The sequence below is a fragment of the Narcine bancroftii genome, chromosome 2 (assembly GCF_036971445.1).
Source record: "Narcine bancroftii isolate sNarBan1 chromosome 2, sNarBan1.hap1, whole genome shotgun sequence".
NCBI classification, from domain to species: Eukaryota; Metazoa; Chordata; class Chondrichthyes; order Torpediniformes; family Narcinidae; genus Narcine; species Narcine bancroftii.
Window position 1 is genome coordinate 325525578 of NC_091470.1, and position 23184 is coordinate 325548761.

Genomic DNA, 23184 nt, shown 5'->3' on the forward strand with positions numbered 1-23184 from the left:
TTTTATACAGGTCATACTTTTGACCCCGGTAAGTACCTGTGTTGGGAATTGAAATGGCTGGGACTGGGTGGTAAGTCTGCATTTGCGGTGTTGAGAGCTTGGGTGGGCAGCTGGGGCCTAAGAGAGAGTCTATGGCTGAAGCGCCAGGGGCTCGAGTGGCTATACAGCTTTGGCGAGGATCTGCAGTCTGGGCTTGGAGCTTGGATGGGTGAGCAGCCAGGGCGAAGATCTGTAGTTGGGGCTTCCGGAACTTGGCTGGGTGGGCAGCCAGGGAGAAAGCAGCTGTTGGGGCGTCTGGAACTCCGGTGGACCGGCAGCTGTGCAGAAGATCCAAGGCATCAGGAGCTTGGATGAGTGGGCGGTTGAGGCCAAATAAAAGGGGGGGGGATGGAGTCGACTTTTACATAGGTCATGTGAAAACACAATTTTTGGGCCAAAAAAGGGGGTTGACTATTAACACAGCATCGATTACTTAAGTATATGCAGTAATTCGAGGTAATCGCATTCTCAAAAATTGTATTTGAATTGAGATGGACCCAAGGGCATTAAATCAAAACTTAATCAATCAAATGTAAAGTAGATTCCAGAAAGAAATAGTTACTGTCACATTTTTTGAATAAATTATTGTATTTGCAAAGAAAATGTATTAAATTATTTGGGTGACAATATTGGCATAGCAATTGAGTGCCATTAATGATTATAATTCTTATCTTTGTAAGACAATATGTGCATTGATCTGCGGTCGACCAATAGTAAAACCCGAATTCTTTGTCGATCTTATTGAAGCAATCCAAAACGGAGGTCAACTTCCCAATTCAGAAAGGTACCGTGAATTTGTCATTACCCTTAATCATATGCATTTGTACAACATATACCAACTGTTTGATATTAAAGTTAGAAATTGAAAAGTAGAGAATAAAAGCAAACATTAACAGTGATCCATTGATTGTTATTAGTGTTTTAATGCATGTTTTAATCATAACTTGAAAAGAATAATAAAAAAGTAAAATCACAAAGCTGGAGAAACTCAGCAGGTCAAACAGTGCACATTATCTTCTTTCTTTTCTTTATATAGCAAAGATAAAGATACATAACCAATGTTTCAGGCTTGAGCCCTTTATCGTGGAATTAGCATACCTTGAAGAAGGGCTCAAGCCTGAAATGTTGGTTATGTATCTTTATCTTTGCTATATAAAGTACAATGTTGGACCTGCTGAATTTCTCCAGCACTGTGTTTTAACTTCAATCATGATGTCAACAGATTTTTGTGTTTTATTCAAGGAATAATAAAAAAGTAGCGTACTGTTCTGTAAATTCCTAGATTTACAAAATATTTGCCACCTATTTTGAAAACAATGTATGGTTACAATATTTCAAAAAGTAAAAAAGGTTAGGTTCCATTATTGTCACATAATACAGTACTATATTTAGAATGTAACATGCATGAAATTCTTTAATTTTTATCTACTGTAAGGCACTTTGTACGGCACCTGTCATAGGAAACTTTTAGCAGCTAGTGTTCCTAGGAGGTTCCCCTCCAAGTACTGACCAGCACCGTGCCTGCTTAGCTTCAAGATCAGACAATCTCTGGCTGTTTTGGTGCTGTTTTAATATTTTATGATATTTTAAGAAAAGAGCTTCCTTAATCAAAACCTTCCCAAAGAATTAATACAATTGTTTTGAGGAAAAAATTATTTCATTTTAAAAGAATGCAAGGTGACACCAAAAAAAAAATAGAAAATAGATGAGAAGTAAAAGTATGGAAGCAGGCTGTGAATGAGCAAGTTTTGTTGTGTAGTCAGCTCGCATGTCACCTCTGCATCCAAAGCTATAATATAAATAAGTTTTTTGAAAAAGTAAGTTTCATAGAACAATAATAGGTGACCATGACCATCAATGCAAACAACTAGGAGAGGTGGAAGCAGTTTTCCTTTATATTTTAGCTTTCATCAAGAGCTCCACGAGTTGAAACAACAGCATAGAGGCACCATTCTTTCCCAGCCCTCCCCACCTCCTCTGTGGCTCATGTTATTGAAAACAAAATCTTGGGTGGCCAAAATAATTGCATGGGGACTTTATCACCTGCACAAATCATTTAAAAGTCATGTTTGTTATTACCATTAATTCATTGGTAACTCCCGTTTTATTTTTTCTCTTGGCATCTTCTTCTCAAAGCTTTGCAGGGCACTACCTAAACTGTTGAGAATTTTGACTGCTTTTTGATTAGTTAAGAGAATATCTATATGGAAATCAGTCCAATTTCTTGCAAGTAATGATGTGAGGTGTTGTACATTGACAAGCAGGAATTGTACATTTGTGCATGACATAAATTTGAACTGCACTAGAATAAAGCACAATCTTGGAAAGCCCTCCAGTTAAGAAATATTTTTTGCTGAAAAACAAGTTCTTAATTGTTTTACTTCTCAACTCTGAAAAATCAGATTTTAAATTTTGTTCTTGGCAGTTATTCCCCACCTATTGATGAACCTAGTATCAAGCCTGGAGAGCTGGATATTACAGTGAAATCTGAAAGGAAATCGATTTTTAGAGGCAAAACATTCTTCTTTTTAAATGGAAAACAGGTAATAGTGACTTTTAGAAGAGAAAATAATGCATTATGGGTACTCCATTTAATAGTGATGTTTTGGGTTGGGATCTTTCATCAAGACTAAAATAGCATGGACCTCCAGTATAGAGGGGTGAAACATTACACATTGTTTTAAAAATCTTTAACCTGCATTGCATAATCAGAAATTTTGGTCTTTTATGCCCAACTTTCTGACCTCAGTTCACATGGAAATTTCCACTGAACTTCAGTGGATTGAGTAGGTATAACATAACAATTACAGCACGGAAACAGGCCATTAGGCCCTTCTAGTCCTCACCGAACCAAACACCCCTTTCTAGTCCCACCTCCCTGCACAATGCCCATAACCCTCCATCTTCTTCTCATCCATATACCTGTCCAACCTTTTCTTAAATAATACAATTGACTCCGCCGCCACTATTTCTCCCGGAAGATCATTCCACACGGCTACCACTCTCTGAGTAAAGAAGTTCCCCCTCATGTTACCTCTAAACCTCTGCCCCTTAATTCTTAACTCATGTCCTCTTGTTTTAAACTTTCCTCCTCTTAACGGAAATAGTCTATCCACATCCATTCTGTCTATCCCTTTCATAATCTTAAATACTTCTATCAAATCCCCTCTCAACCTTCTACGCTCCAAAGAATAAAGACCCAATCTGTCCAATCTCTCCCCATACTCCAGATGCTTAAACCCAGGCAACATTCTGGTAAACCTTCTCTGCACTCTCTCCACTCTGTTTATATCCTTCCTATAATTAGGCGACCAGAACTGCACACAGAACTCCAAATTAGGCCGCACCAACGTCTTATACAATCTCAACATCACCTCCCAACTCCTATATTCCATGCAATGATTGATAAAGGCCAGCATACTAAAAGCCTTCTTCACCACCCTATTCACGTGAGTTTCTACCTTCAGGGAACGATGTACCGTTACTCCTAAATCTTTCTGCTCTTCTGTATTCCTCAATGCTCTCCCATTTACCACATATGTCCTATTCTGATTCTTCTTACCAAAATGAAGCACCTCACACTTATCAGCATTAAATTCCATCTGCCATTTTTCAGCCCACTTTTCTAAGCAGCCCAAATCCCTCTGCAATCCTTGAAAACCTTCTTCATTATCCACTATTCCACCTATCTTAGTATCGTCTGCATATTTACTAATCCAATTCACCACCCCATCATCTAGATCATTAATGTATATAACGAACAACAATGGGCCCAATACAGATCCTTGAGGCACACCACTGGTCACTGACCTCCAACGTGACAGACAATTATCCACTACCACTCTCTGGCCTCTCCCTTTCAGCCAATGTTCAATCCATTTGACTATCTTAAAATTTATACCTAAAGACTGCACCTTCCTAACTAACCTTCCATGTGGTACCTTATCGAAGGCCTTACTGAAGTCCATATAGACAACATCCACTGCGCTACCCTCATCCACATTCCTAGTCACCTCTTCAAAAAATTCAATCAGATTGGTCAAACTTGACCTTCCTCCCACAAATCCATGTTGAGTGCTCCTGATCAGACCCTGTCTATCCAGATGTTTATAAGTACTATCTCTAAGAATTTTCTCCATTAATTTACCTACCACAGACGTCAAACTTACAGGCCAATAGTTGCCAGGCTTCCTCCTTGAACCCTTTTTAAATAACGGAACCACATGCGCAATGCGCCAATCCTTCGGCACTATCCCCATATCTAATGACATTTGAAAAATTACCGCCAGAGCCTCTGCTATTTCCTCCTTCACTTCTCTCAATGTCCTGGGGAAGATCCCGTCTGGTCCCGGAGACTTATCCACCTTTATATTCTTCAAAAGCCTTAAAACTACATCTTTTGTAATCTCTATATTCCCCATATTTACCCAATTTGCTTTTTTTAACCCACATCTCCCAATATCCTTCTCCTTAGTGAATACCGAAGAAAAGAAACTGTTCAATATCTCCCCCATTTCTCTAGGTTCCACACACAGTTTTCCACTCTGATTTTCTAAGGGACCAATTTTGTCTCTAGCTTTCCTCTTACCATTAACATATTTGTAGAACTCTTTTGGATTAGTTTTCACCCTGCTTGCCATAGTTTTCTCGTACCTTCTTTTAGCTTTCCTAATTCCTCTCTTAAGATTCCTCTTACATTCAATGTATCTTTCAAACATCTCCTTAACTCCATGCTTCTTATATCTAATGTACGCCTCCCTTTTTCTTCGAACCAAGTTTCCAATATTCCTTGAAAACCACGGCTCTCTCAAACCTTTTGCCCCTCCTTTTAACCTAACAGGAACATAAAGCTTTTGCACTCTCAAAATCTGATCTTTAAAAGACTTCCATCTCTCTACTACATCCTGCCCATAAAACAAATTATCCCAATGCACACCCTGCAAGTCCTTTCGCATCTCCTCAAATCTAGCTTTTCCCCAATCAAAAACCTCAATCCTTGGCCCTGATTTCTCTCTTTCCATAATGACATTGAAGCTGATGGCATTATGATCACTGGACCCGAAGTGCTCGCCAACACTTACCTCCGTCACTTGACCCATCCCATTTGCCAACAGTAGATCTAACACTGCTCCTTCTGTGGTCGGCACCTCTACATATTGTTGTAAAAAACTATCTTGCACACATTTCACAAACTCTAACCCATCCATTCCTTTCACAGAATGTGTTTCCCAATCTATATGTGGAAAATTAAAATCTCCCATAATTACAACCCTGTGCTTATCACAAATATCTACTATCTCCCTACAGATTTGCTCCTCTAGGTCTCGGTCCCCTCCGGGTGGTCTATAATACACCCCTACAAGTGTAACCTCTCCTTTCCTACTCCTCAGTTCCACCCAAATAGCCTCCGTGGATGTGCCCTCTAATCTATCCTTCCTAGGCACCGCTGTAATATTTTCCCTGACAAGCAATGCAACCCCACCTCCTCTTGACCCTCCGACTCTATCACACCTAAAACAACGAAACCCAGGGATATTCAGATGCCAATCACATCCCTCCTGCAACCATGTCTCACTAATCGCTACCACATCATACTTCCAAGTATCAATCCACACCTTCAGCTCATCCACCTTTTTTACAATACTCCTGGCATTAAAAATTTCAGGGATTTCCCAATTTTTAATCCCTGTTTTCCCTCATCTTTAAGAACAACATTATTTACTTTTCCTGCCAATTGCCCTTCATCTTCTTCCAGAGCATTTCCCTTCTCTATCACCTGCCCATCCATATTCAAATATTTACTATAAACTTTCATTGTTTGCATTCTAACCTTCTCCTTACTGCTCTGTACTATTTTGTTCCCTCCCCCCAACCATTCTAGTTTAAAGGATCCTGAGTAGCCCTAGCAAATACCTCTGCCAGGATTCTGGTCCCCCTGGGATTGAAGTGTAACCCGTCCTTACTGTACAGGTTACATCTCCCCCAAAAAAGGTCCCAGTTATCCAGAAACTTAAAACCCTGCCCCTTACTCCACCCCTTCAGCCACGTGTTAATCCTCCACCTCATTCTATTTCTATTCACACTGTCACGTGGCACAGGGAGTAATCCAGAGATTACCCCCTTTGCGGTCCTTCTTTTTAACTCCCTACCTAACTGCCTGTACTCACTTTTTAGGACCTCTTCTCTAATTCTCCCTATGTCATTGGTACCTACATGTACCACGACCTCTGGCTCCTGTCCCTCCCACTTTAGGATATCTAGGACACGAGCAGCAACATCTTGTTAGAATCAATTTTGAAAAATCAATTTTCATGAGGTGGTTTGTGTAGATCTCATGCAAAACAGTATCTCCACCTAACAAAATAAACACAGCTATCTGTATATCTGATAGGATTATATTAGAACTACAGTACACTACAGCATAGAAACACACCCTTCAGCCCATCTAAGCCACGCCAAACTATTTTTTACCCCTCCCATCCATGTGCCTATCCATATTTTGCATATGTGTCAAAATTGAGCCCACATTCACCATTTCATCTGGGTGATTGTCCCACACTCTCCCCACTCTGTGTGAAGAAGTTCCTCCTAATTCTTGACAGTTCCCAGCCATTGACTCTTCAGCATTTGGTTACGTCTTGTAACTCCATTTGATTAATGTAGCTTATGTAAAAAACTCATTATTAAAAGTACAGCAGATCACAGTTACCTTCATCATCCTTCAGTGAGGATTACAACTCATCCTTGGGTCTAACCAGTCACTTCATGGAACATAAATGGAGCTGGTTGAATTGTTTTATTGCAACATTCTTTAGTACTCAATGCTATAATCAAATTTTGGCTTTAGGAATGTGTTGTCATCAAAGATTCATGTGTTAATTTTGCTTCTCACGTCTAAAAAGTGATGATGAAAATTAAATTCCTCATGGTAGCTTCCTGTACTGTGCATATCAAAGGAAAATGGAATAGTGGTTGTGTGAACTTGACAGATGATGTATCTTCAATGTTTCTATTGAGAGTGGCACATGAATTTGATCTTTCATTGCACTCCATGAAACCAATGAATCAGTAAAGATGCATTCATGTGACTCTCCACACCCCTACCCAAGACCCCTTATCCTTTAAGGCTTCTTTCTCCTTGTGGACACCTCCTCTTGGCCAGCTGCCTGCTCTGGATATTTTTTCCAACTGCCACTGAGACATCAGCTACCTCAACTTCACCACTTCCCTCTGGTATTCTAATCTTACTTCCTCCAAACTCTCTTTCCTCCACTCTTTCTGCATGCATCTCAACCTCACCATCAAACCTGCAGACAAAAATGTTTTTTTTGTGGTCTGGCACACTGACCTCTACCTTGCTGAGGCCAGATGACAGTTCTCAGTCATCTCCTACCTACCCCTCCCAAAGGACCCCACCATGACACATCAAACTACTGTCTCCAACACCATCTCCAACCTCATCACCTCTGGTCACCTCCCTCCCACGGCCACGAACTCACTGTCTTCCATCCCCACACTGCTCATTTCTATCTTCTACTCAAGATACACAAACCCAACCATCTGGGTAGACCCATTGTTTCTCCTTGCTCTTGCCCCACTGAACTACTTTCCTCTTACCTTGACTATTATTTTCTCCCTTGGACCAATCCCTCCCCACCTCCATCTGCGATACCTCTCATGCCCTCTACCTCTACAATGACTTCAGATTCCCCGAATTGGACCATCTCATCTTCACAATAAATGTTTAATCTCTTTATACTTCCATCCCTTAATCAGAAAGTCTTAAAGGATTTTCCTTCTTTCTGGACCAGAGACCCAACCAGTCACCCTCTACCACCATCCTCCTCCACCTGGCAGAACTTGTCCTCACTCTAAACAGCTTCTCTTTTAACTCATCTCACTTCCTCCAAATCAAAAGAGTAGCCGTGGGTAGCCATATGGGTCCTAGCTACACCTGACTGTTTGTGGGCTTTGTGGAGAAATCCATGTTGCAAGCCTACACAGGCAAGACCTCTGAAGTCTTCCTCCGTTATATTGATGACTACATCGGAGCTGCCTCATGCACCCGCTATGAGCTTGTCAACTTCATTTACTTCGTGGCCAACTTCCACCCTGATCTCAAACTCACCTGGTCCATCTCTGACAACACTCTCCCCTTTCTGGATCTCTCTGTCTCCATCTCTGGAGACAAGCTTTCCACTGACATATATTACAACTCCCACAACTATTTGACTACACTTCCTCACACCCTGTCCCCTGCAAGGATTCTATTCCCTTCTCTCAGTTTCTCTGTCTCTGCTACATCTGTTCCCAAAATGAGGTCTTCCAACACAGATCTTCCAAAATGTCTGCCTTCTTCAACAAATGTGCCTTCCCCTCCACCATCATCAACTCAGCCCTCACCCACATCTCCTCAATTTCGCGCTTATCTGTCCTGGCCCCCTTTGCCTCCAGATGCAACAAACCCTCACCTACCACCTCAGCAGCCTCTGCATCCAAAACATTATCCTTCGGAATTTCCAGCACTTACCAGATACATCTTCCTCTCTCCTCCCCTTTCTACCTTCTGTAGGGACCGGTGCCTTTGTGACTCCCTCATGCACTCATCCATCCCCACTGATCGCCCCTCCAACACCTTTCCCTGTGGCCACAGGAGGTGCCACAGTTGTACCCACACCTCCTCACTCACCCTTGATCGGGCCCCAAATAGGCCTTTCAAAGGAAGAAACACTTCACTTGTGTATCTGCAGGATTGTTTACTGCATCTGGTTCTCCCCTAGTGGCTTTCTCTACGTTGGAGAGACTAGGCGCAGATTGGGAGATCACTTTTCTGAACACCTTCACTCCATACCAGTGACCTCCCAGTAGCTAACCATTTCAGTTCTGTGTCACACTCCCATACTCACATGTTTGTCCATGTCCTTATATACTATCCCCTAAATTGGAGGAACAACACCTGATTTTCCTTCTGGGCACTCTACAGCCTGATGGCATTAGCGTCGACTTTACGGTTTCTGCGAACCTGCTATCCTCTCCCCCTTTCTCTTTCCCTTTCCAGCTCTCCACCCTTTTTCTCTATTCACCTAGTCATCCCTCCTCCCCTTGCTTGCTTTTGTCTCCTCCCTCCCTTCTCCTGCTTTTGTGATAATGCCTCCCCCCAACTCTTTTATTCACTCATTGACATTTTTCGATACTTTGATGAAGGGCTCAAACTCAAAACGTCAGTTATGTATTTTTATCTTTGCTGAGTTTCTCCAGCATTGTGTTTTTACCAAGATGCATCCTCTTGGTACCATTGAGGATGTGTTCGAGAAACTTGAGCCTTGCTGAATGGAGCATCAATAAATTAACAAATACAAGCTCTCCTTAGGTCCTGGTTTAGATCAAGTAATCAAGCCCTGCCTGGGCCAGTAAAAGTAGTAACAGCAATTTACCATGTTTTTAGGTACCTAGTATCTAAACGATTAACTTTTATTTCCATTGAATATGTAAAATTGCACAAAGAATGTGCTGTAGGACTCAGGTGCACATTTCCTAATCTTGGCAGAAGCATTACCTATCTGTTTGGCCTGTTTATAAATGACGGTGCACAAGTTTGCAGCAGCCACTTCAGCTCCTCACAATGGTGAAATCTCCAACAGGCGACACAGTTGGCGTAGTGATTAGCGCAACACCTTTACAGCGCCAGTGATTGGGACATGGTTCGTATCACACACTGTCCTGTAAGGAGTTTGTACATTCTTCCCATGTCTGCGTGTGTTTTCCCTGGGGACTCCGGTTTCCTCCCACCCTCCAAAACGTATGGGGGTGTAGGTCATTTGGGTGTAATTAGGCGGCACGGCCTCGTGGCAGAAGGGCCTGTTACCGTGCTGTATGTATAATTTTTTTTTAAATTGTCTATGATCGGAAAACTCTTGTCAAAATACAAAACACGAACCGGACTTTTAAATTAACAGATTAGATTGTTAAAATTTTGTCTGGTTTAAACTTACTGAAGCAGGGAGCACAGACTGCCTCACTGGGACTTAACGCCTCTCTCTGTAAATGGATTCTGGACTTCCAAAAAGAAAGACCACAGTCTGCTTGGGTCAGCAGCAAAAGTCCAAACATTGTAATGCTGAGCACTGGTGGACCTCAGGGCTATGTGCTCAGCCCACTCCTGTTCATGCTACTCACCCACGACTGCATCGCCAGATCCGGCTTCAACAATGTCAGATTTGCAGATGACATAACAGTAATTGGCCTCAGCAACAACAAGGATTTGCACTACAGAGAAGAAGTAGAAAATCTCATTAAGTGGTGTGAGAGTAACATGAAGATTCAACAACTCCTCACTCGTCAGGAAGGCATAACAGCGACTACACTTCCTGAGAAGACTTAAGCGGGCAAGGCTACCGGCACTGTTATGTCACCCTTCTATAGGAGTTCTTTCAAGAGTATCCTGCCTGGCTGCATCACAGTGTGGTATGGTTGCTGCAGAGAGATGGACCATAAGAGTGGCAGAGAGGATAACTGGAGTGTGCTTGACACCCCGTCCCCCAGCGATGTGATTTATCGGGATCGTTGTCTGAAGAGGTGGCGTAAAATCATTGAGGACCCCTTCCATTCTGTACACATAATTTTTCCGCTGCTCCTAATAGGGAAGAGATACAGGAGTGTCAGAGCAAGGACTACATTTGTGAGGAATAGCTTCTTCCCACAGACAGTGAGAATGCTGAACGACCAAAGGAACTGCTCACACTGACCATCTAAGATTCTCATTTGCACAAAACACTATTTATTTATTTATTGTTGTAGATAGAATACTTGACCTGCATATATATTATTTTTCTTGATTTTTAAAATATTTTTTTGAGTTTAACATATAACGTAAATATAAAATTGACAATTAATTAATAATTCATTTTTATACAAGTAAACAGACACAAAAAAAAGCCAATGGAATAAAAGTAGATAAAACTACATCAATAATGCTTGTAATACCTCATTATTTGTCTGTATGTGTATTATGTCTAGCTGTGTTTCTGAATGTTTTGCACTGAGGACCGGAGAGCACTGCTTCATCAGGTTGTACAATAAAAAAATAAGCGATTGTTTATATATCAATGATAAAGCCTATTGTCATAGAATGAATTTCCACTGCAGTATTGTGATTTTCATCTTGCATTCATCCTGAGAATTGAAAGCGAGGTGAAAATCAATCTCGTGATACTTGTATTTCTGTTAATTTGTTGTTAAATGGAAACACCCTTGCCTTGTATTTAATAAAATTCACGATTGAAATAATTTAGTATTGAGTGAAACTGTTCCATTAATTACATCTAAGCTATCAATTTGATAGGGTTATTCAGTTTGACACTTCTGCCATTTTCCCCATAGTTTTTTTTTAAACTTTATTTAAGATTTTATCACATGAATAAAATAAAAGATTACATTTAAAAAAAATAAAAATAATATAATAAAATTACAGTACCACATCGGTAAACTAAATAACCTAACCCCCCTCCCCAATGATTATTACACAACATTAATAACCTGACTTAAAATTAGTCTAACCCCCCCCAAAATAGAGTGAAGTTAATAAAATAAACAATATTATCTATAAGAAAAAAAAGCCCACTTACAAAAAAAAGATAAAACATAACAAGTAAAGATACTAACAAAAAAAAGTTATCAATACTAAAATATTACACTTAAAAACATATTTAAAGCAAATTTAAATGCATATATTTAACAAACGGAGTCCACTTTGACCTATAAAAAGACATCCTATCCTGAATTGAAAAAGATATCCTTTCCATGGTCAAACAGGATTTCATCTCCAAATGCCACCTATCTAAAGTTAATATATTTCTATCTTTCCAAGTAAGTGCTATACATTTCTTAGCCACAGCTAAAGCTAAATAGATAAAGGAAATCTGATAATCCTTTAAACCTAAATCAATTAGTGATTGCATATTCCCTAATAAAAATATATTAGGATCTAATACAAGACAGATATTATATAAACTATTAAGTATAGATTGAATACCTTTCCAAAACTGTTGCAATCGATCACAAAGCCAGACAGTGTTCAAAAAAGTATTAGCCGTCTGGTCACATCGAAAACAGGAATCCGACTTACTAAGGCCAAACTTTTTTAGTTTCTCCGGTGTTAAATATAAGTGATGTATAAAATTATAATTAATCATCGCTAATCTAGCATTAATTAATTTCCAAATACTATTCTGACAAATTTCCATCCAGGCTTCTTCAGCTATTATAAAACCTAAATCTTTTTCCCATTTCAATTTATCCTTATCCCAATCTTCTTTACTTTCGGTTTCTTGTAAAATACAATACAAATCAGATATATATCCCTTTTTTGGTATTGAAAGTACATATTCCTCAAAATTACAATCAGGCAGTAAGATCATATGACGACCACATATCTGTTTTACAAAAGATCTTAATTGATAATACACAAATACAGAATTTCCACTAATACCAAATTTTCTTTCTAATTCATCAAAGGAACAAAAACATCCCTCAGAAAAACAATCAGATAAGTTTTTTTATTCCCTTCCTTTCCCATTATTTCAAGGTGATATTGGAGACTGTAAAAGGAACAAGTTGATTATTATATAATGGCAATCGTCCAGACCATTTATTTTTGATCCCCAATTTGTTAAGTTTACTTGTCCATAAATTCAATAAATGCTTCAATATTGGTACATCATAAGTTCGTAATAAATTTTTATTCCATCGAAACAAAAACTCATGAAGAGATTTTTCTAAAATAACCGCCATCTCTACCTTTGCCCAACTGGGCGGATCATCCATATTCATTAATGCACTAAGAAATTTAAATTGAGCTGCTTCATAATAATGCTGAAAATTCAGTAATCTTAAACCTCCAAATTGGAAATCCCACATCAACTTTCTCATCGCCACCCTCAGAAATTTTCCCTTCCATAAGAAGTCTCTAATTGCTTATATAAATCATTTAAAAAAACTTTTGTTTAAAAAATAAGGAATTCATTGAAACAAATATTGTATTCGAGGAAAGACATTCTTTTTTATAGTATTAATCCTCCCTAATAAACCCAAAGGTAAATCCTTCCACCTAATCAAATCTAATTTAATCCTTTTTATTAAAGGAAGATAATTAATTGAATATAAGTCTTGAAACTCCGTATTAACATTAATTCCTAAATATTTAATTTGTGTAGTCCATTTCAAATTGGTAATACTTTTATATATTGAATAATCATCTTTACAAATTGATAGAATTTCACTTTTAGCCCAATTTACTTTATAACCAGATAATTGGCCATAGTTTTCTAAACATTTTTGAATTGCTGGTAAAGAAATACCCGGATCCACCAAATATAATAAAACATCAGCAAATAAATTAATCTTATATTCCTCATTCAAAACTCTCATACCTTTAACATTTTCGTTTTGGCGTATTAATTGTGCCAAAGGTTCAATAACTATAGCAAATAAAGCAGGCGACAATGGGCATCCTTGTCTAGTAGACCTTGTTAAATTAAAAGATTCTGAAATCTGCCCATTGGCAGCAATTCTAGCCTTCGGACTATTACATAAAGCCTTTATCAATCCAATAAATAAAGAACCAAAACCAAATTTCTCAAGTACTTTAAACAAAAACTTCCATTCAACTCTATCAAAAGCCTTCTCTGCATCCAGTGAAACCACTATTGGATAATTCTTCTGAGATTTAGATTTGTTTATCAAAGTTATTAAACGTAAAATGTTATCTGACGCATATCTATTTTTTATAAATCCCGTTTGGTCACTATGTATTATTTTAGGTAAATATTGAGCTAATCGATTAGCCATAACTTTAGCTACAATTTTATAATCCACATTTAACAGCGATATTGGTCTATAAGAAGAAACCTGTAAAGGATCTTTATCTTTTTTGGTATAACTGTAATTATTGCATTAGAGCAAGACTCAGGTAATTGAAAAGTATTATAAATTTGTTGTAATACATCCTTATAAATAGGAGATATATCAGCATAAAAAGTTTTATAAAACTATAGAAAACCCATCTTCACCAGGTGCCTTTCCATTTGGCATATCTCTTATCGCCATTTCTATTTCATTTTCTGTAAAGGATTTATCTAACTCTTGTCTGTCTTCTTGATTCAATTGTGGCAATTTAATATTTTTCAAAAAAGAATCTATAACATCTTCAGTTACATCTTTACATTCCGAAGTATATAATTTTTTATAGAAATTTAAAAATTCCTCATTAATTTCCTTTTGGCTAAAAGTAATACCCGATTTCTTTCTAATTGCTGGTATAATCCTAGATAATTGTTCCTTTTTTAACTGCCATGACAAAACTTTATGAGCTTTCTCACCCCATTCATAAAACTTATGTTTAGTTCGGTTCATTAAACATTCAAACCGATAAGTTTGTAATTCATTATATTTAAATTTTAAATTAGTTAACCGATTCTTTTGCATTTCAGTAGCACTTTTTTGAAATTCTTTTTCAGTAGCAGTTATCTTTTTCTCTAAATCTTCAATCTCTTTAAATCTCTCTCTCTTTACTTTAGAAGCATAACTGATAATTTGACCTCGTAAAAAAGCTTTCAATGCATCCCATAAAACAAAATGACTAGAAACCGAATTAGTATTATTACTAATAAAAACTTCAACTTGTTGTTTTAAATAAATAATAAATTCTGGTTTTTGTATTAACATAGTATTAAATCTCCATCTTGGAGCTCTCTGAACATCTTGTGAACTCTGATATTCTAATAATAATAAAGAAAGGTCCGAAACCAATCTTGCCTTATAATCCACCGATACAACCCTATCCTGCAAATGTGTTGAAATTAAAAAATAATCAATTCTAGTAAAAGAATTATGGCGCGAAGAATAAAAAGAAAAATCTTTCTCTGTAGGATTAAATCTTCGCCAAATATCAACTAAATTCAAATCTGACATCATATTAGTTACTTGAACTGCCATCTTAGATTTCTAAATTACTCTTGGATACTTGTCCAATAAAGGCTTCAATACCACGTTTAAATCTCCCCCAATCATCACATTAGAATTTGCTTGTCCAAGTAATAAAGACATATCCACAACAAAAGCTGTATCCTCATCATTCGGAGCATAAACATCAAGCAAAGACCAAGCTTCATTAAAAATTGTACAGTTCAATTTTAATAATCTTCCACCATTTTTCTCTTCATTCTGTAACTGAAATGGTAAATTCTTGTGCACCAAAATTGCTGCTCCTTTTGCCTTTGAATTAAATGAAGAATAAAAAACTTGTCCAACCCATTCACGTTTGAGTTTCAAATGTTCCTTTTCTGTTAAATGAGTTTCCTGCAAAAAAGCCACATCAACTTTTAATTTTTTTAAATAAGCAAGTACTTTCTTACGCTTAATAGGATTATTTAAGCCCTGGACATTAAAAGAAGCAAACTTCAATTTAGACATTCCTTACAACAACTCAACAACCAAAAAAAAAAGAAGAAAGAAAAAAAGAAAAAGAGAAGGAGAAAAAAAAACCCCAAAAAGAAAGAGAAAAATAAAGGAAAACCCCTCCCCTTATTCCCTCTTAAAACTACAATCAAAAACAAAAAAAAGAAAAGAGAAAAAAAATATTTATTTTTTAAAAAAGTAATAAAAAAAACTTTACTCCTTAACCCAAAAATTAAGAAAAAAAAACAGGCAAGAGGTCAACTACCTCCTCCTGTTTAAACCGCACAATGCGGTAACTCCCACAAAATACTGGGTGTGAGATAACTTACACGTAGCTGATGACTTCTAGAAAATAATGCCCACCCAGTTCCCTCTCCCAACTCCCATTTCGTATTAAACTATCATCATTATCTGAAATCTTCTCAAAAAAAGTAAAAGATTTTTTTTTAATCAACTTTGCCACTTCGACCACCATTGCTTCCATTTCTTCTTGAAATTTGATTCCCATCTTGTATCTCCACTCTCTTTGGAGACCGTGGAGGACTACGCCATTCCTGAAATTGCGTAATCGGTAAAGATTGAGCAAAGTCCATAGCTTCTTTAGGATTATCAAAAAACTTTGGCTGATATCCATCCTGAAAAATCTTCAATACCGCAGGATACCTAAATGTTGCCTTATATCCTTTTTTCCACAACAGCTCTTTCACGGAATTAAATTCACGTCGTTGAAACATAATTTCTTGACTCAGATCCGTATAAAAAAAGACACGGTTGTTCTAAACCACCAAAGGAGATCTATTTTGCTGTGCATTTCTAATAGCCACACGTAAAATTGTCTCTCTATCACAGTAGTTTAAGCAACGGACCAGAACAGGTCTTGGATTCTGTCCTGAAAAAGGTTTCCTTCTCAAAGCTCTATGAACACGTTCCAATATTAAACCTTTGGGGAACTTGTCTTGTCCTAACACTCGTGGAATCCATTCAGTAAAAAAATTTTCTTGGATCTGGCCCTTCTATGTCTTCTGGCAAACCAACAATTTTTACGTTGTTCCGTCTAGATTGATTCTCCAAATAATCAACCTTTTTTGCTAAATTTTTATTCTGAATCTGCAATGTTTCAATTGTTTTGTTTATATCTTGCAATTGATCTTGTACGTCAACTAAACCTTGATCACACATATCAAGTCTTTCATTAGTTTCAAGTTTAAAAGCTCCATAGTCAGCCATCAGTTGAGTGTTAATATCCACCAATGTATTAAGCTTGGAATAGACCTGGGTCATAGAATTACCTAGCTGTTTCATTGAAGAATATAACTTAAATTCAAGAGTTTTGATAAGCATATCAGCAAAGGTAGATTCAGACATAGTAGGATCCTGCTGTTTCTGAGAGACCAAAGGATCTTCTGTCCCTTCCCTTGGTTTAGCAGCCCTTCTTGCAGTATGGCTCCGTGTAGAAACCCCTGCCACAGCCCCCTCAGCAATATCAGAAGGCTGATAGTCAGGGTTATCTTTAAGCCATATCTCATCAAAATCCTTCATTATATCTAAACCTGGGGAAACCGTCATAACTGGTGGTGCATTTCGCAGCGCCACCGCTATATCAATCGGAGGTCGGCTCTTTAACTCTCCAGCTGGTGGCGCCCCAGCTGATTCAGCTGTCAAACTCTCAGCAACAGCGCTCACAGCGGGTGTTGTTTGAAATACACGCGCCTGGCCAGCCCTTTGTTCCAAAGGCTGCTGGGCGTCATCTTTAAAGAGCCCTACCGGTACAGAACGAAGTTCCAATGCCGAATCCTGCACTTCTTCTCCTGGATCCATTCCACACTGAGTCCTGGCTTCTTGTAAACAAGTAGGCTCAGATAATTTCGGGAAATGTAATTTTTTAACAATCTGTTGGCGTTTTCTTATACTTTTTTTTAGCAAATGTACCATTAGATATTAATTCAGCACCTCTTACTATTTATAAACATTTTAAAGAATTTTAACGGGCACTTATAAACAAAACAATAACTCAGAGTCAGGAGAGGACTGGAAGGCACGTCTGTTCCTTATGCCATCTTGCCACGCCCCCCCATTTTCCCCATAGTTCAACAATTTTCTAAAAGCCCAGAGTATTACATTAATAATCTTGTTACACCCCTTGTAACACAAATTATAGATAATCTCCGACGCCACAAGAACTGACAGCACTAATGTAACACCACTTTTTTCTTGCACTATAATAACTAAATATGTATTCTCTATCTTTTTTAGTATTTCTTTTCAATTTAATGTATGCCATTGTAGTTTTTGCGAAATGCCTGTTTGGTGCATATGTACATTATACAATGTATATGACAATAAACACAATTTTTATTATGTTCATTTCTCTTTTAACATTCAGAACATAACAGCTCATTTTGTAAAATATGTTCTGACTTCTTCCTGGAACTAGTGATACTTTTGTTTAACTGTAACATTTAATTAATGTCACCTTCCATTTGTTCCACTTATCATTGGAAAGGATATCTCATTAGTTGAATGATCTTTTGGTATCTGTAATATTTCAACTCAAAATTCCAATTTCTTTCTGGCACTGTTGCTTAATTCAGGTCACTGCTGTGCATTTATGGATAAACTGTTTTATGTAAAATAAAATTATCCAGTGTAATCATTTGTTACCAATTTTTGTACCATCATGTTTCTGATCATCTTGAACTAACGTGTCAATTGTCTTGCAGTACAAGAGGCTGAGCGCTGCTATAACTTTTGGTGGAGGAACTGCTAAAATTTTGGAAAGTGGTAGCTCAAATATTCTGCCCATTGAAGCAGCAGGAAGTTGTGTCATTGATGTTGGTGTGTCAGATTCTCAGAATATGTCAAATTCAATGGAAAAATGGATGGAATCAATAGTGAAAGCACTGGAACGGTATGATTTTAAGAATGCAGAATATGTCAATTAATACTGAATTACAGAAAATTAATAAAATTATTCATCTTTCCATTTTAAAATTAAATGGTAAAACATAATCAATTTGGCAAAAAGTTTGATTCACAAGAGGACATACTGTGAAATTAATTTCAAGGACCAAATATTGTTGACACTTTCACTCCAATTGACTATTACTTTACCTGTACTTGCCTGATTTGGACGCACACAGTCCACCATGCATGTACAAAGCTTACCAGATTCCAGCAGTGTGGCCAGTGCTGTGACAAAGTTTTCAGTCGTATGCTCAAAATGCCACCAAAAGCTTTGAAATCCAGTAAAGTTCTATTCCTAATTTTAACAACTGTTAAATATGTTAACATTCAGAAAATAATTATTTAATAATATTACAAAAGAACACCAGGAGTTGTCACATTGTACCAAAATGTAATATATATAATTAATATTTCTATTTGCTTTTGAGAAAGGATGCAAAGATGGTAGAAAGGGTACAGAATGTAATAGAGACTCTGGTTCTAAACTGGAGCACAAAAATTTTATTTCATATCTCATTCCTTACTTCAGACGGGAACTACTAAACTAGGGCTTGATAATTCAAGTCAAAGGTGGGAATCCGATTTGGGTATAGAAATTGATCCATTTTGCTGATCCGATTTATGTCAGGACAGCATGATTAACATGACTAATGTAAGGTATCGGCTGGTGCAATATAACTTCTTGCATCAGCTATACCTTACTCTACAAAAGTTACATAAATTGAAATTGAAAATATCAGACCAATGTTTTCAATGTGGTCAAGAAATAGGTACTTTCTCGCATTCAACCTGATCATGCCCTAAAGCAGTGTTCCCAACCTTTTACTTTCCACTCACATACCACTTTAAGTATTCCCTATGCCATAAGTGTTCTGTGATTAGTAAGTGATTGCTTAAGGTGGTTTGTGAGTAGGAAGGGAAGGTTGAGAATCACTGCTCTAGACCCAATTATTACTGAAATATTTTGCTTGAGAAAAATTGTCATTGGCCTATTTCCTTTGGAGATATGAAACTGTGCACATAATGAATCAATTTGAAATGATTAAAACAGTGGTTTTCAAACTTTTTCTTTCCACCCACATACCACCTTAAACAATCACTTATTAATCACAGAACACTTATGGCATAGGGAATACTTAAAGTGGTATATGAGTGGAAAGTAAAAGGTTGGGAACCACTGCCCTAAAATGAGATAGATAAATCTGATCTAACCTGAGAAAATTAAAAAATCATGAAGATTATGCTATTAGTTGCTACTGCTGTCGAAAATGGATTCAAACCATTATGTTCTGATATTGCAGTGGCAATTTTAAAATTATAGTTATCCACTCAGCAGAATAAGGTTGATTTGTATGTTACTATCTCTTCAAAATACAGTAAAACTCCCAGTATCCGGCATCTATGGGGATTGGTAGATGCCGGATATGCAAATTTTCCCGGTTGCTTGCAATTGTGTGTTGTGTAATTGACCAACTAACTGCTGGGGGCTCTAATTTTTAACTTCAATTTTTTTTTCTTATTTATTTTCCGTGATTTTTTTGCCGGTTGCCAGAATTCCTGAAAATGGGGATTTTACCATGTGATGGTTCATTTGTAAACCAAAATGTTTTCTGCTTGACCAGAAAAGGATTACGTTCTATACCCGAGGCAGAAATTGGTTTAGCTGTTATCTACAATTCAACAGATATTTATTGCAACCCTCACAGAAAGCCTGTTCCTGGTAAGTATAGAACTTGCACTTTGTTACAACCTAAGTTAGAAGAAAAAAATGTACGTTCAAAGGTGCAGCATGTTCTCGCGTAATACTTTGTGACAATAGATGCAAATATTTGCATCACAATTATGTTTAGTCATGATGCTGTAAAAGTCTGAGATTCCTTCTTTTCACAACTTTATTTATTCATTCAACAAGGTTATTACATACAGTAAAAAAAATTACATATTGCGAACAATAAAAAAAATTTATAAAAAAGAAAAGAGAGAAAAAAAAAAGAACCTCCCCCTCTCATCCAGCTCTCTTTAGGAGAGCCAAAAAGAAGAAAAAAACTAAAATATATTTACTAAAATCAAATCAAAGTAAATCTAAATGTAAATATTCTGAATATAAAGACCACTTATTAAGAAAAAAAGAATAATTATGTAAAACATACGTGATTTTTTCCATTACCAAACAAGTTTTCATCTCATTATGCCATCACATTGGCATTTTTCCATGTACTTGCTATACATTTTTTTGCTACAGATAAAGCTAAATATACAAAAGCAATCTGAAATTTATCTAATCCCAAATCTTTCAAAAGCTTCAATTTACCCAGCAAAAATATTGCCGGGTCTAGAAGTATTTTAATATTATACAAATGTTGCAAAAACAATTGAATTACTTTCCAAAAAGATTTTATATGTACACATAACCAAATAGCATGAAAAAAAAGTTCCAACTGAATTACCACATCTAAAACAAGAGTCTGATTCACTAAAACTATTTTTTTTTAAACTTTTCAGGTGTTAAATACAATTGATGTAAAAAATTGTAATTAACCAATGCATAACGAACATTTATTAATCTAGTAACACGATCATGACAGATATCTAACCAGTCATCCTCAGAAAAAAATAAAATTAATAGCCTTTTCCCATTTAATCTTCGATCTATCCCATCCCTTTTTTTCCACACTCTCCTGTAATATTTGGTGCATCAATGAAATATATCCCTTCTTTGGTACAATCACAAGAAAAGATTCAAATTTAGTCAATTTAGGTAAAATCATATCTAACCATATAACCATATACATCACAGAACAGGCCAGTTTGGCCCTACTAGTCCATGCCGAAACAAATCCCCACCCTCCTAGTCCCACTGACCAGCACCCGGTCCATATCCCTCCAATCCTCTCCCCTGCATGTAATTATCCAGTCTTTCCTTAAATGTAAATAACGTCCTTGCTTCAACCACCTCTGCCGGAAGCTTATTCCACATCCCAACCACCCTTTGTGTGAAGAAATTTCCCCTCATGTTCCCTTATAATTTTCCCCCTGCAATCTCAAACCATGGCCTCTGGTTTGAATATCCCCCACTCTTCATTGAAAAAGCCTATCCATGTTGACTCTCTCTGTCCCTTTTAAAATCTTGAACACCTCCATCAAATCCACCCTCAATTTTCTATGCTCCAGAGAAAAAAGCCCCAGGCTCCTCAACCTTTCTCTGTAACTCAAACTCTGACATTCTGTCAACATTCTCGTGAACCTTCTCTGCACTCTCTCTATTTTGTTTATATCCTTCCTATTATTCAGTGACCAAAACTGCACATAGTATTCCAAACTTGGCCACACCAATGGTTTGTACAATTTCATCATAACATCCCAACTCTTGAATTCAATACTCTGATTTATGAAGGCCAACATTCCAAATGTCTTCTTCACCACTCTATCTACCTGAGTAGCAACTTTGAGGGTACTATTTACCATAACTCCTAAATCCCTTTGTTGCTCTGCACTCCTCAGTTGTCTACCATTCAATGTATATGACCTATTGAGATTTGCCTTTCCAAAATGCAACACTTCATACTTAACCGTATTAAATTCCATCAGCCATTTCTCAGCCCACTCCTCTAGCTTTCCTATATCTCTTTTTAAGCTACGGTGATCTTCCTCACTGTCCACAATACCACCAATCTTTATATCATCTGCAAACTTACTTATCCAATTTACCACCCCTTCTTCCAGATCGTTAATATATCTAACAAACAATAGTGGACCCAGGACCGATCCCTGAGGAACTCCACTAGTCACCGGCTTTGAATTTGACAAACAATTTTCTACCAGTACTCTCTGACACTCCCATCCAACCATTGCTGAATCCATTTCACTACCTCCTTATTTATACCTAATGCCTCCACCATTTTTCCTAACCTCCTGTGGGGAACTTTGTCAAAAGCTTTACTAAAGTCTAAATAGACAACATCCACAGCCTTCCCTTCATCAATCTTTTTTGTAACCCCCTCGAAAAACTCTATAAGGTTTGTTAAACATGATCTACCCCTGACAAAACCATGCTGACTACTTCCTATCAATCCCTGTTCTTCCAAATATTTGTAAATGCCATCCCTCAGAAGACTTTCCATCAATTTACCCACCACAGACGTCAGACTCACAGGTCTATAATTTCCTGGCTTACATTTGGACCCTTTCTTAAACAGCGGAACAACATGAGCCACCCTCCAATCCTCTGGCACTACCCCCGTGACCAGTGCCTAAATATCTCTGTTAATGGCCCCACTATCTGTACACCAGTCTCCCTGAGTGTCCTTGGGAATACATTGTCCGGACCCGGAGATTTGTCCACCTTTATTTCTTTTTAACACTGCCATCACTACCTCCTCAGTTATCCTTATATGTTTCATGACCTCCCCACTATTTTTCTTTACTTCAACTGCTACAATATTTTTTTCCCTAGTGAATACCGAAGAAATGAAATCATTTAAAATTTCCCCCATTTCCTCTGACTTCTCACTCAGCCTACCCTCCCTATCTACAAGGGGTCCAATTTTATCCCTCACTAATCTTTTACTTTTAATGTACCTATAGAAAACCCTTTGGATTTATTCTTACTCTGCCTGCCAAAGCCTCTTCATGCCTCTTTTTGGCCTTTCTAGTTTCTTTCTTAAGATTTTTTCTACACTCCTTGTAGTCCTCTTTCCATTTCTCATTACCCCGCTGTTTATTCCTCTT

The 23184-nt window shown here is 37.4% G+C and overlaps 1 protein-coding gene across 4 annotated transcripts in view; it reads left to right on the forward strand.

Moving 5' to 3' along the window:
- The window catches only part of nbn (nibrin), an 84218-nt gene that overhangs the window by 15267 nt on the left and 45767 nt on the right, over positions 1–23184 (forward strand). For all 4 annotated transcript variants that reach the window (XM_069921966.1, XM_069921968.1, XM_069921967.1 and 1 more), the window contains exons 5-8: positions 720–823; positions 2465–2582; positions 18213–18400; positions 20079–20176. In XM_069921966.1, coding sequence (XP_069778067.1) covers positions 720–823; positions 2465–2582; positions 18213–18400; positions 20079–20176 — 508 coding nt within the window. The remainder of the gene's footprint in view (positions 1–719; positions 824–2464; positions 2583–18212; positions 18401–20078; positions 20177–23184) is intronic.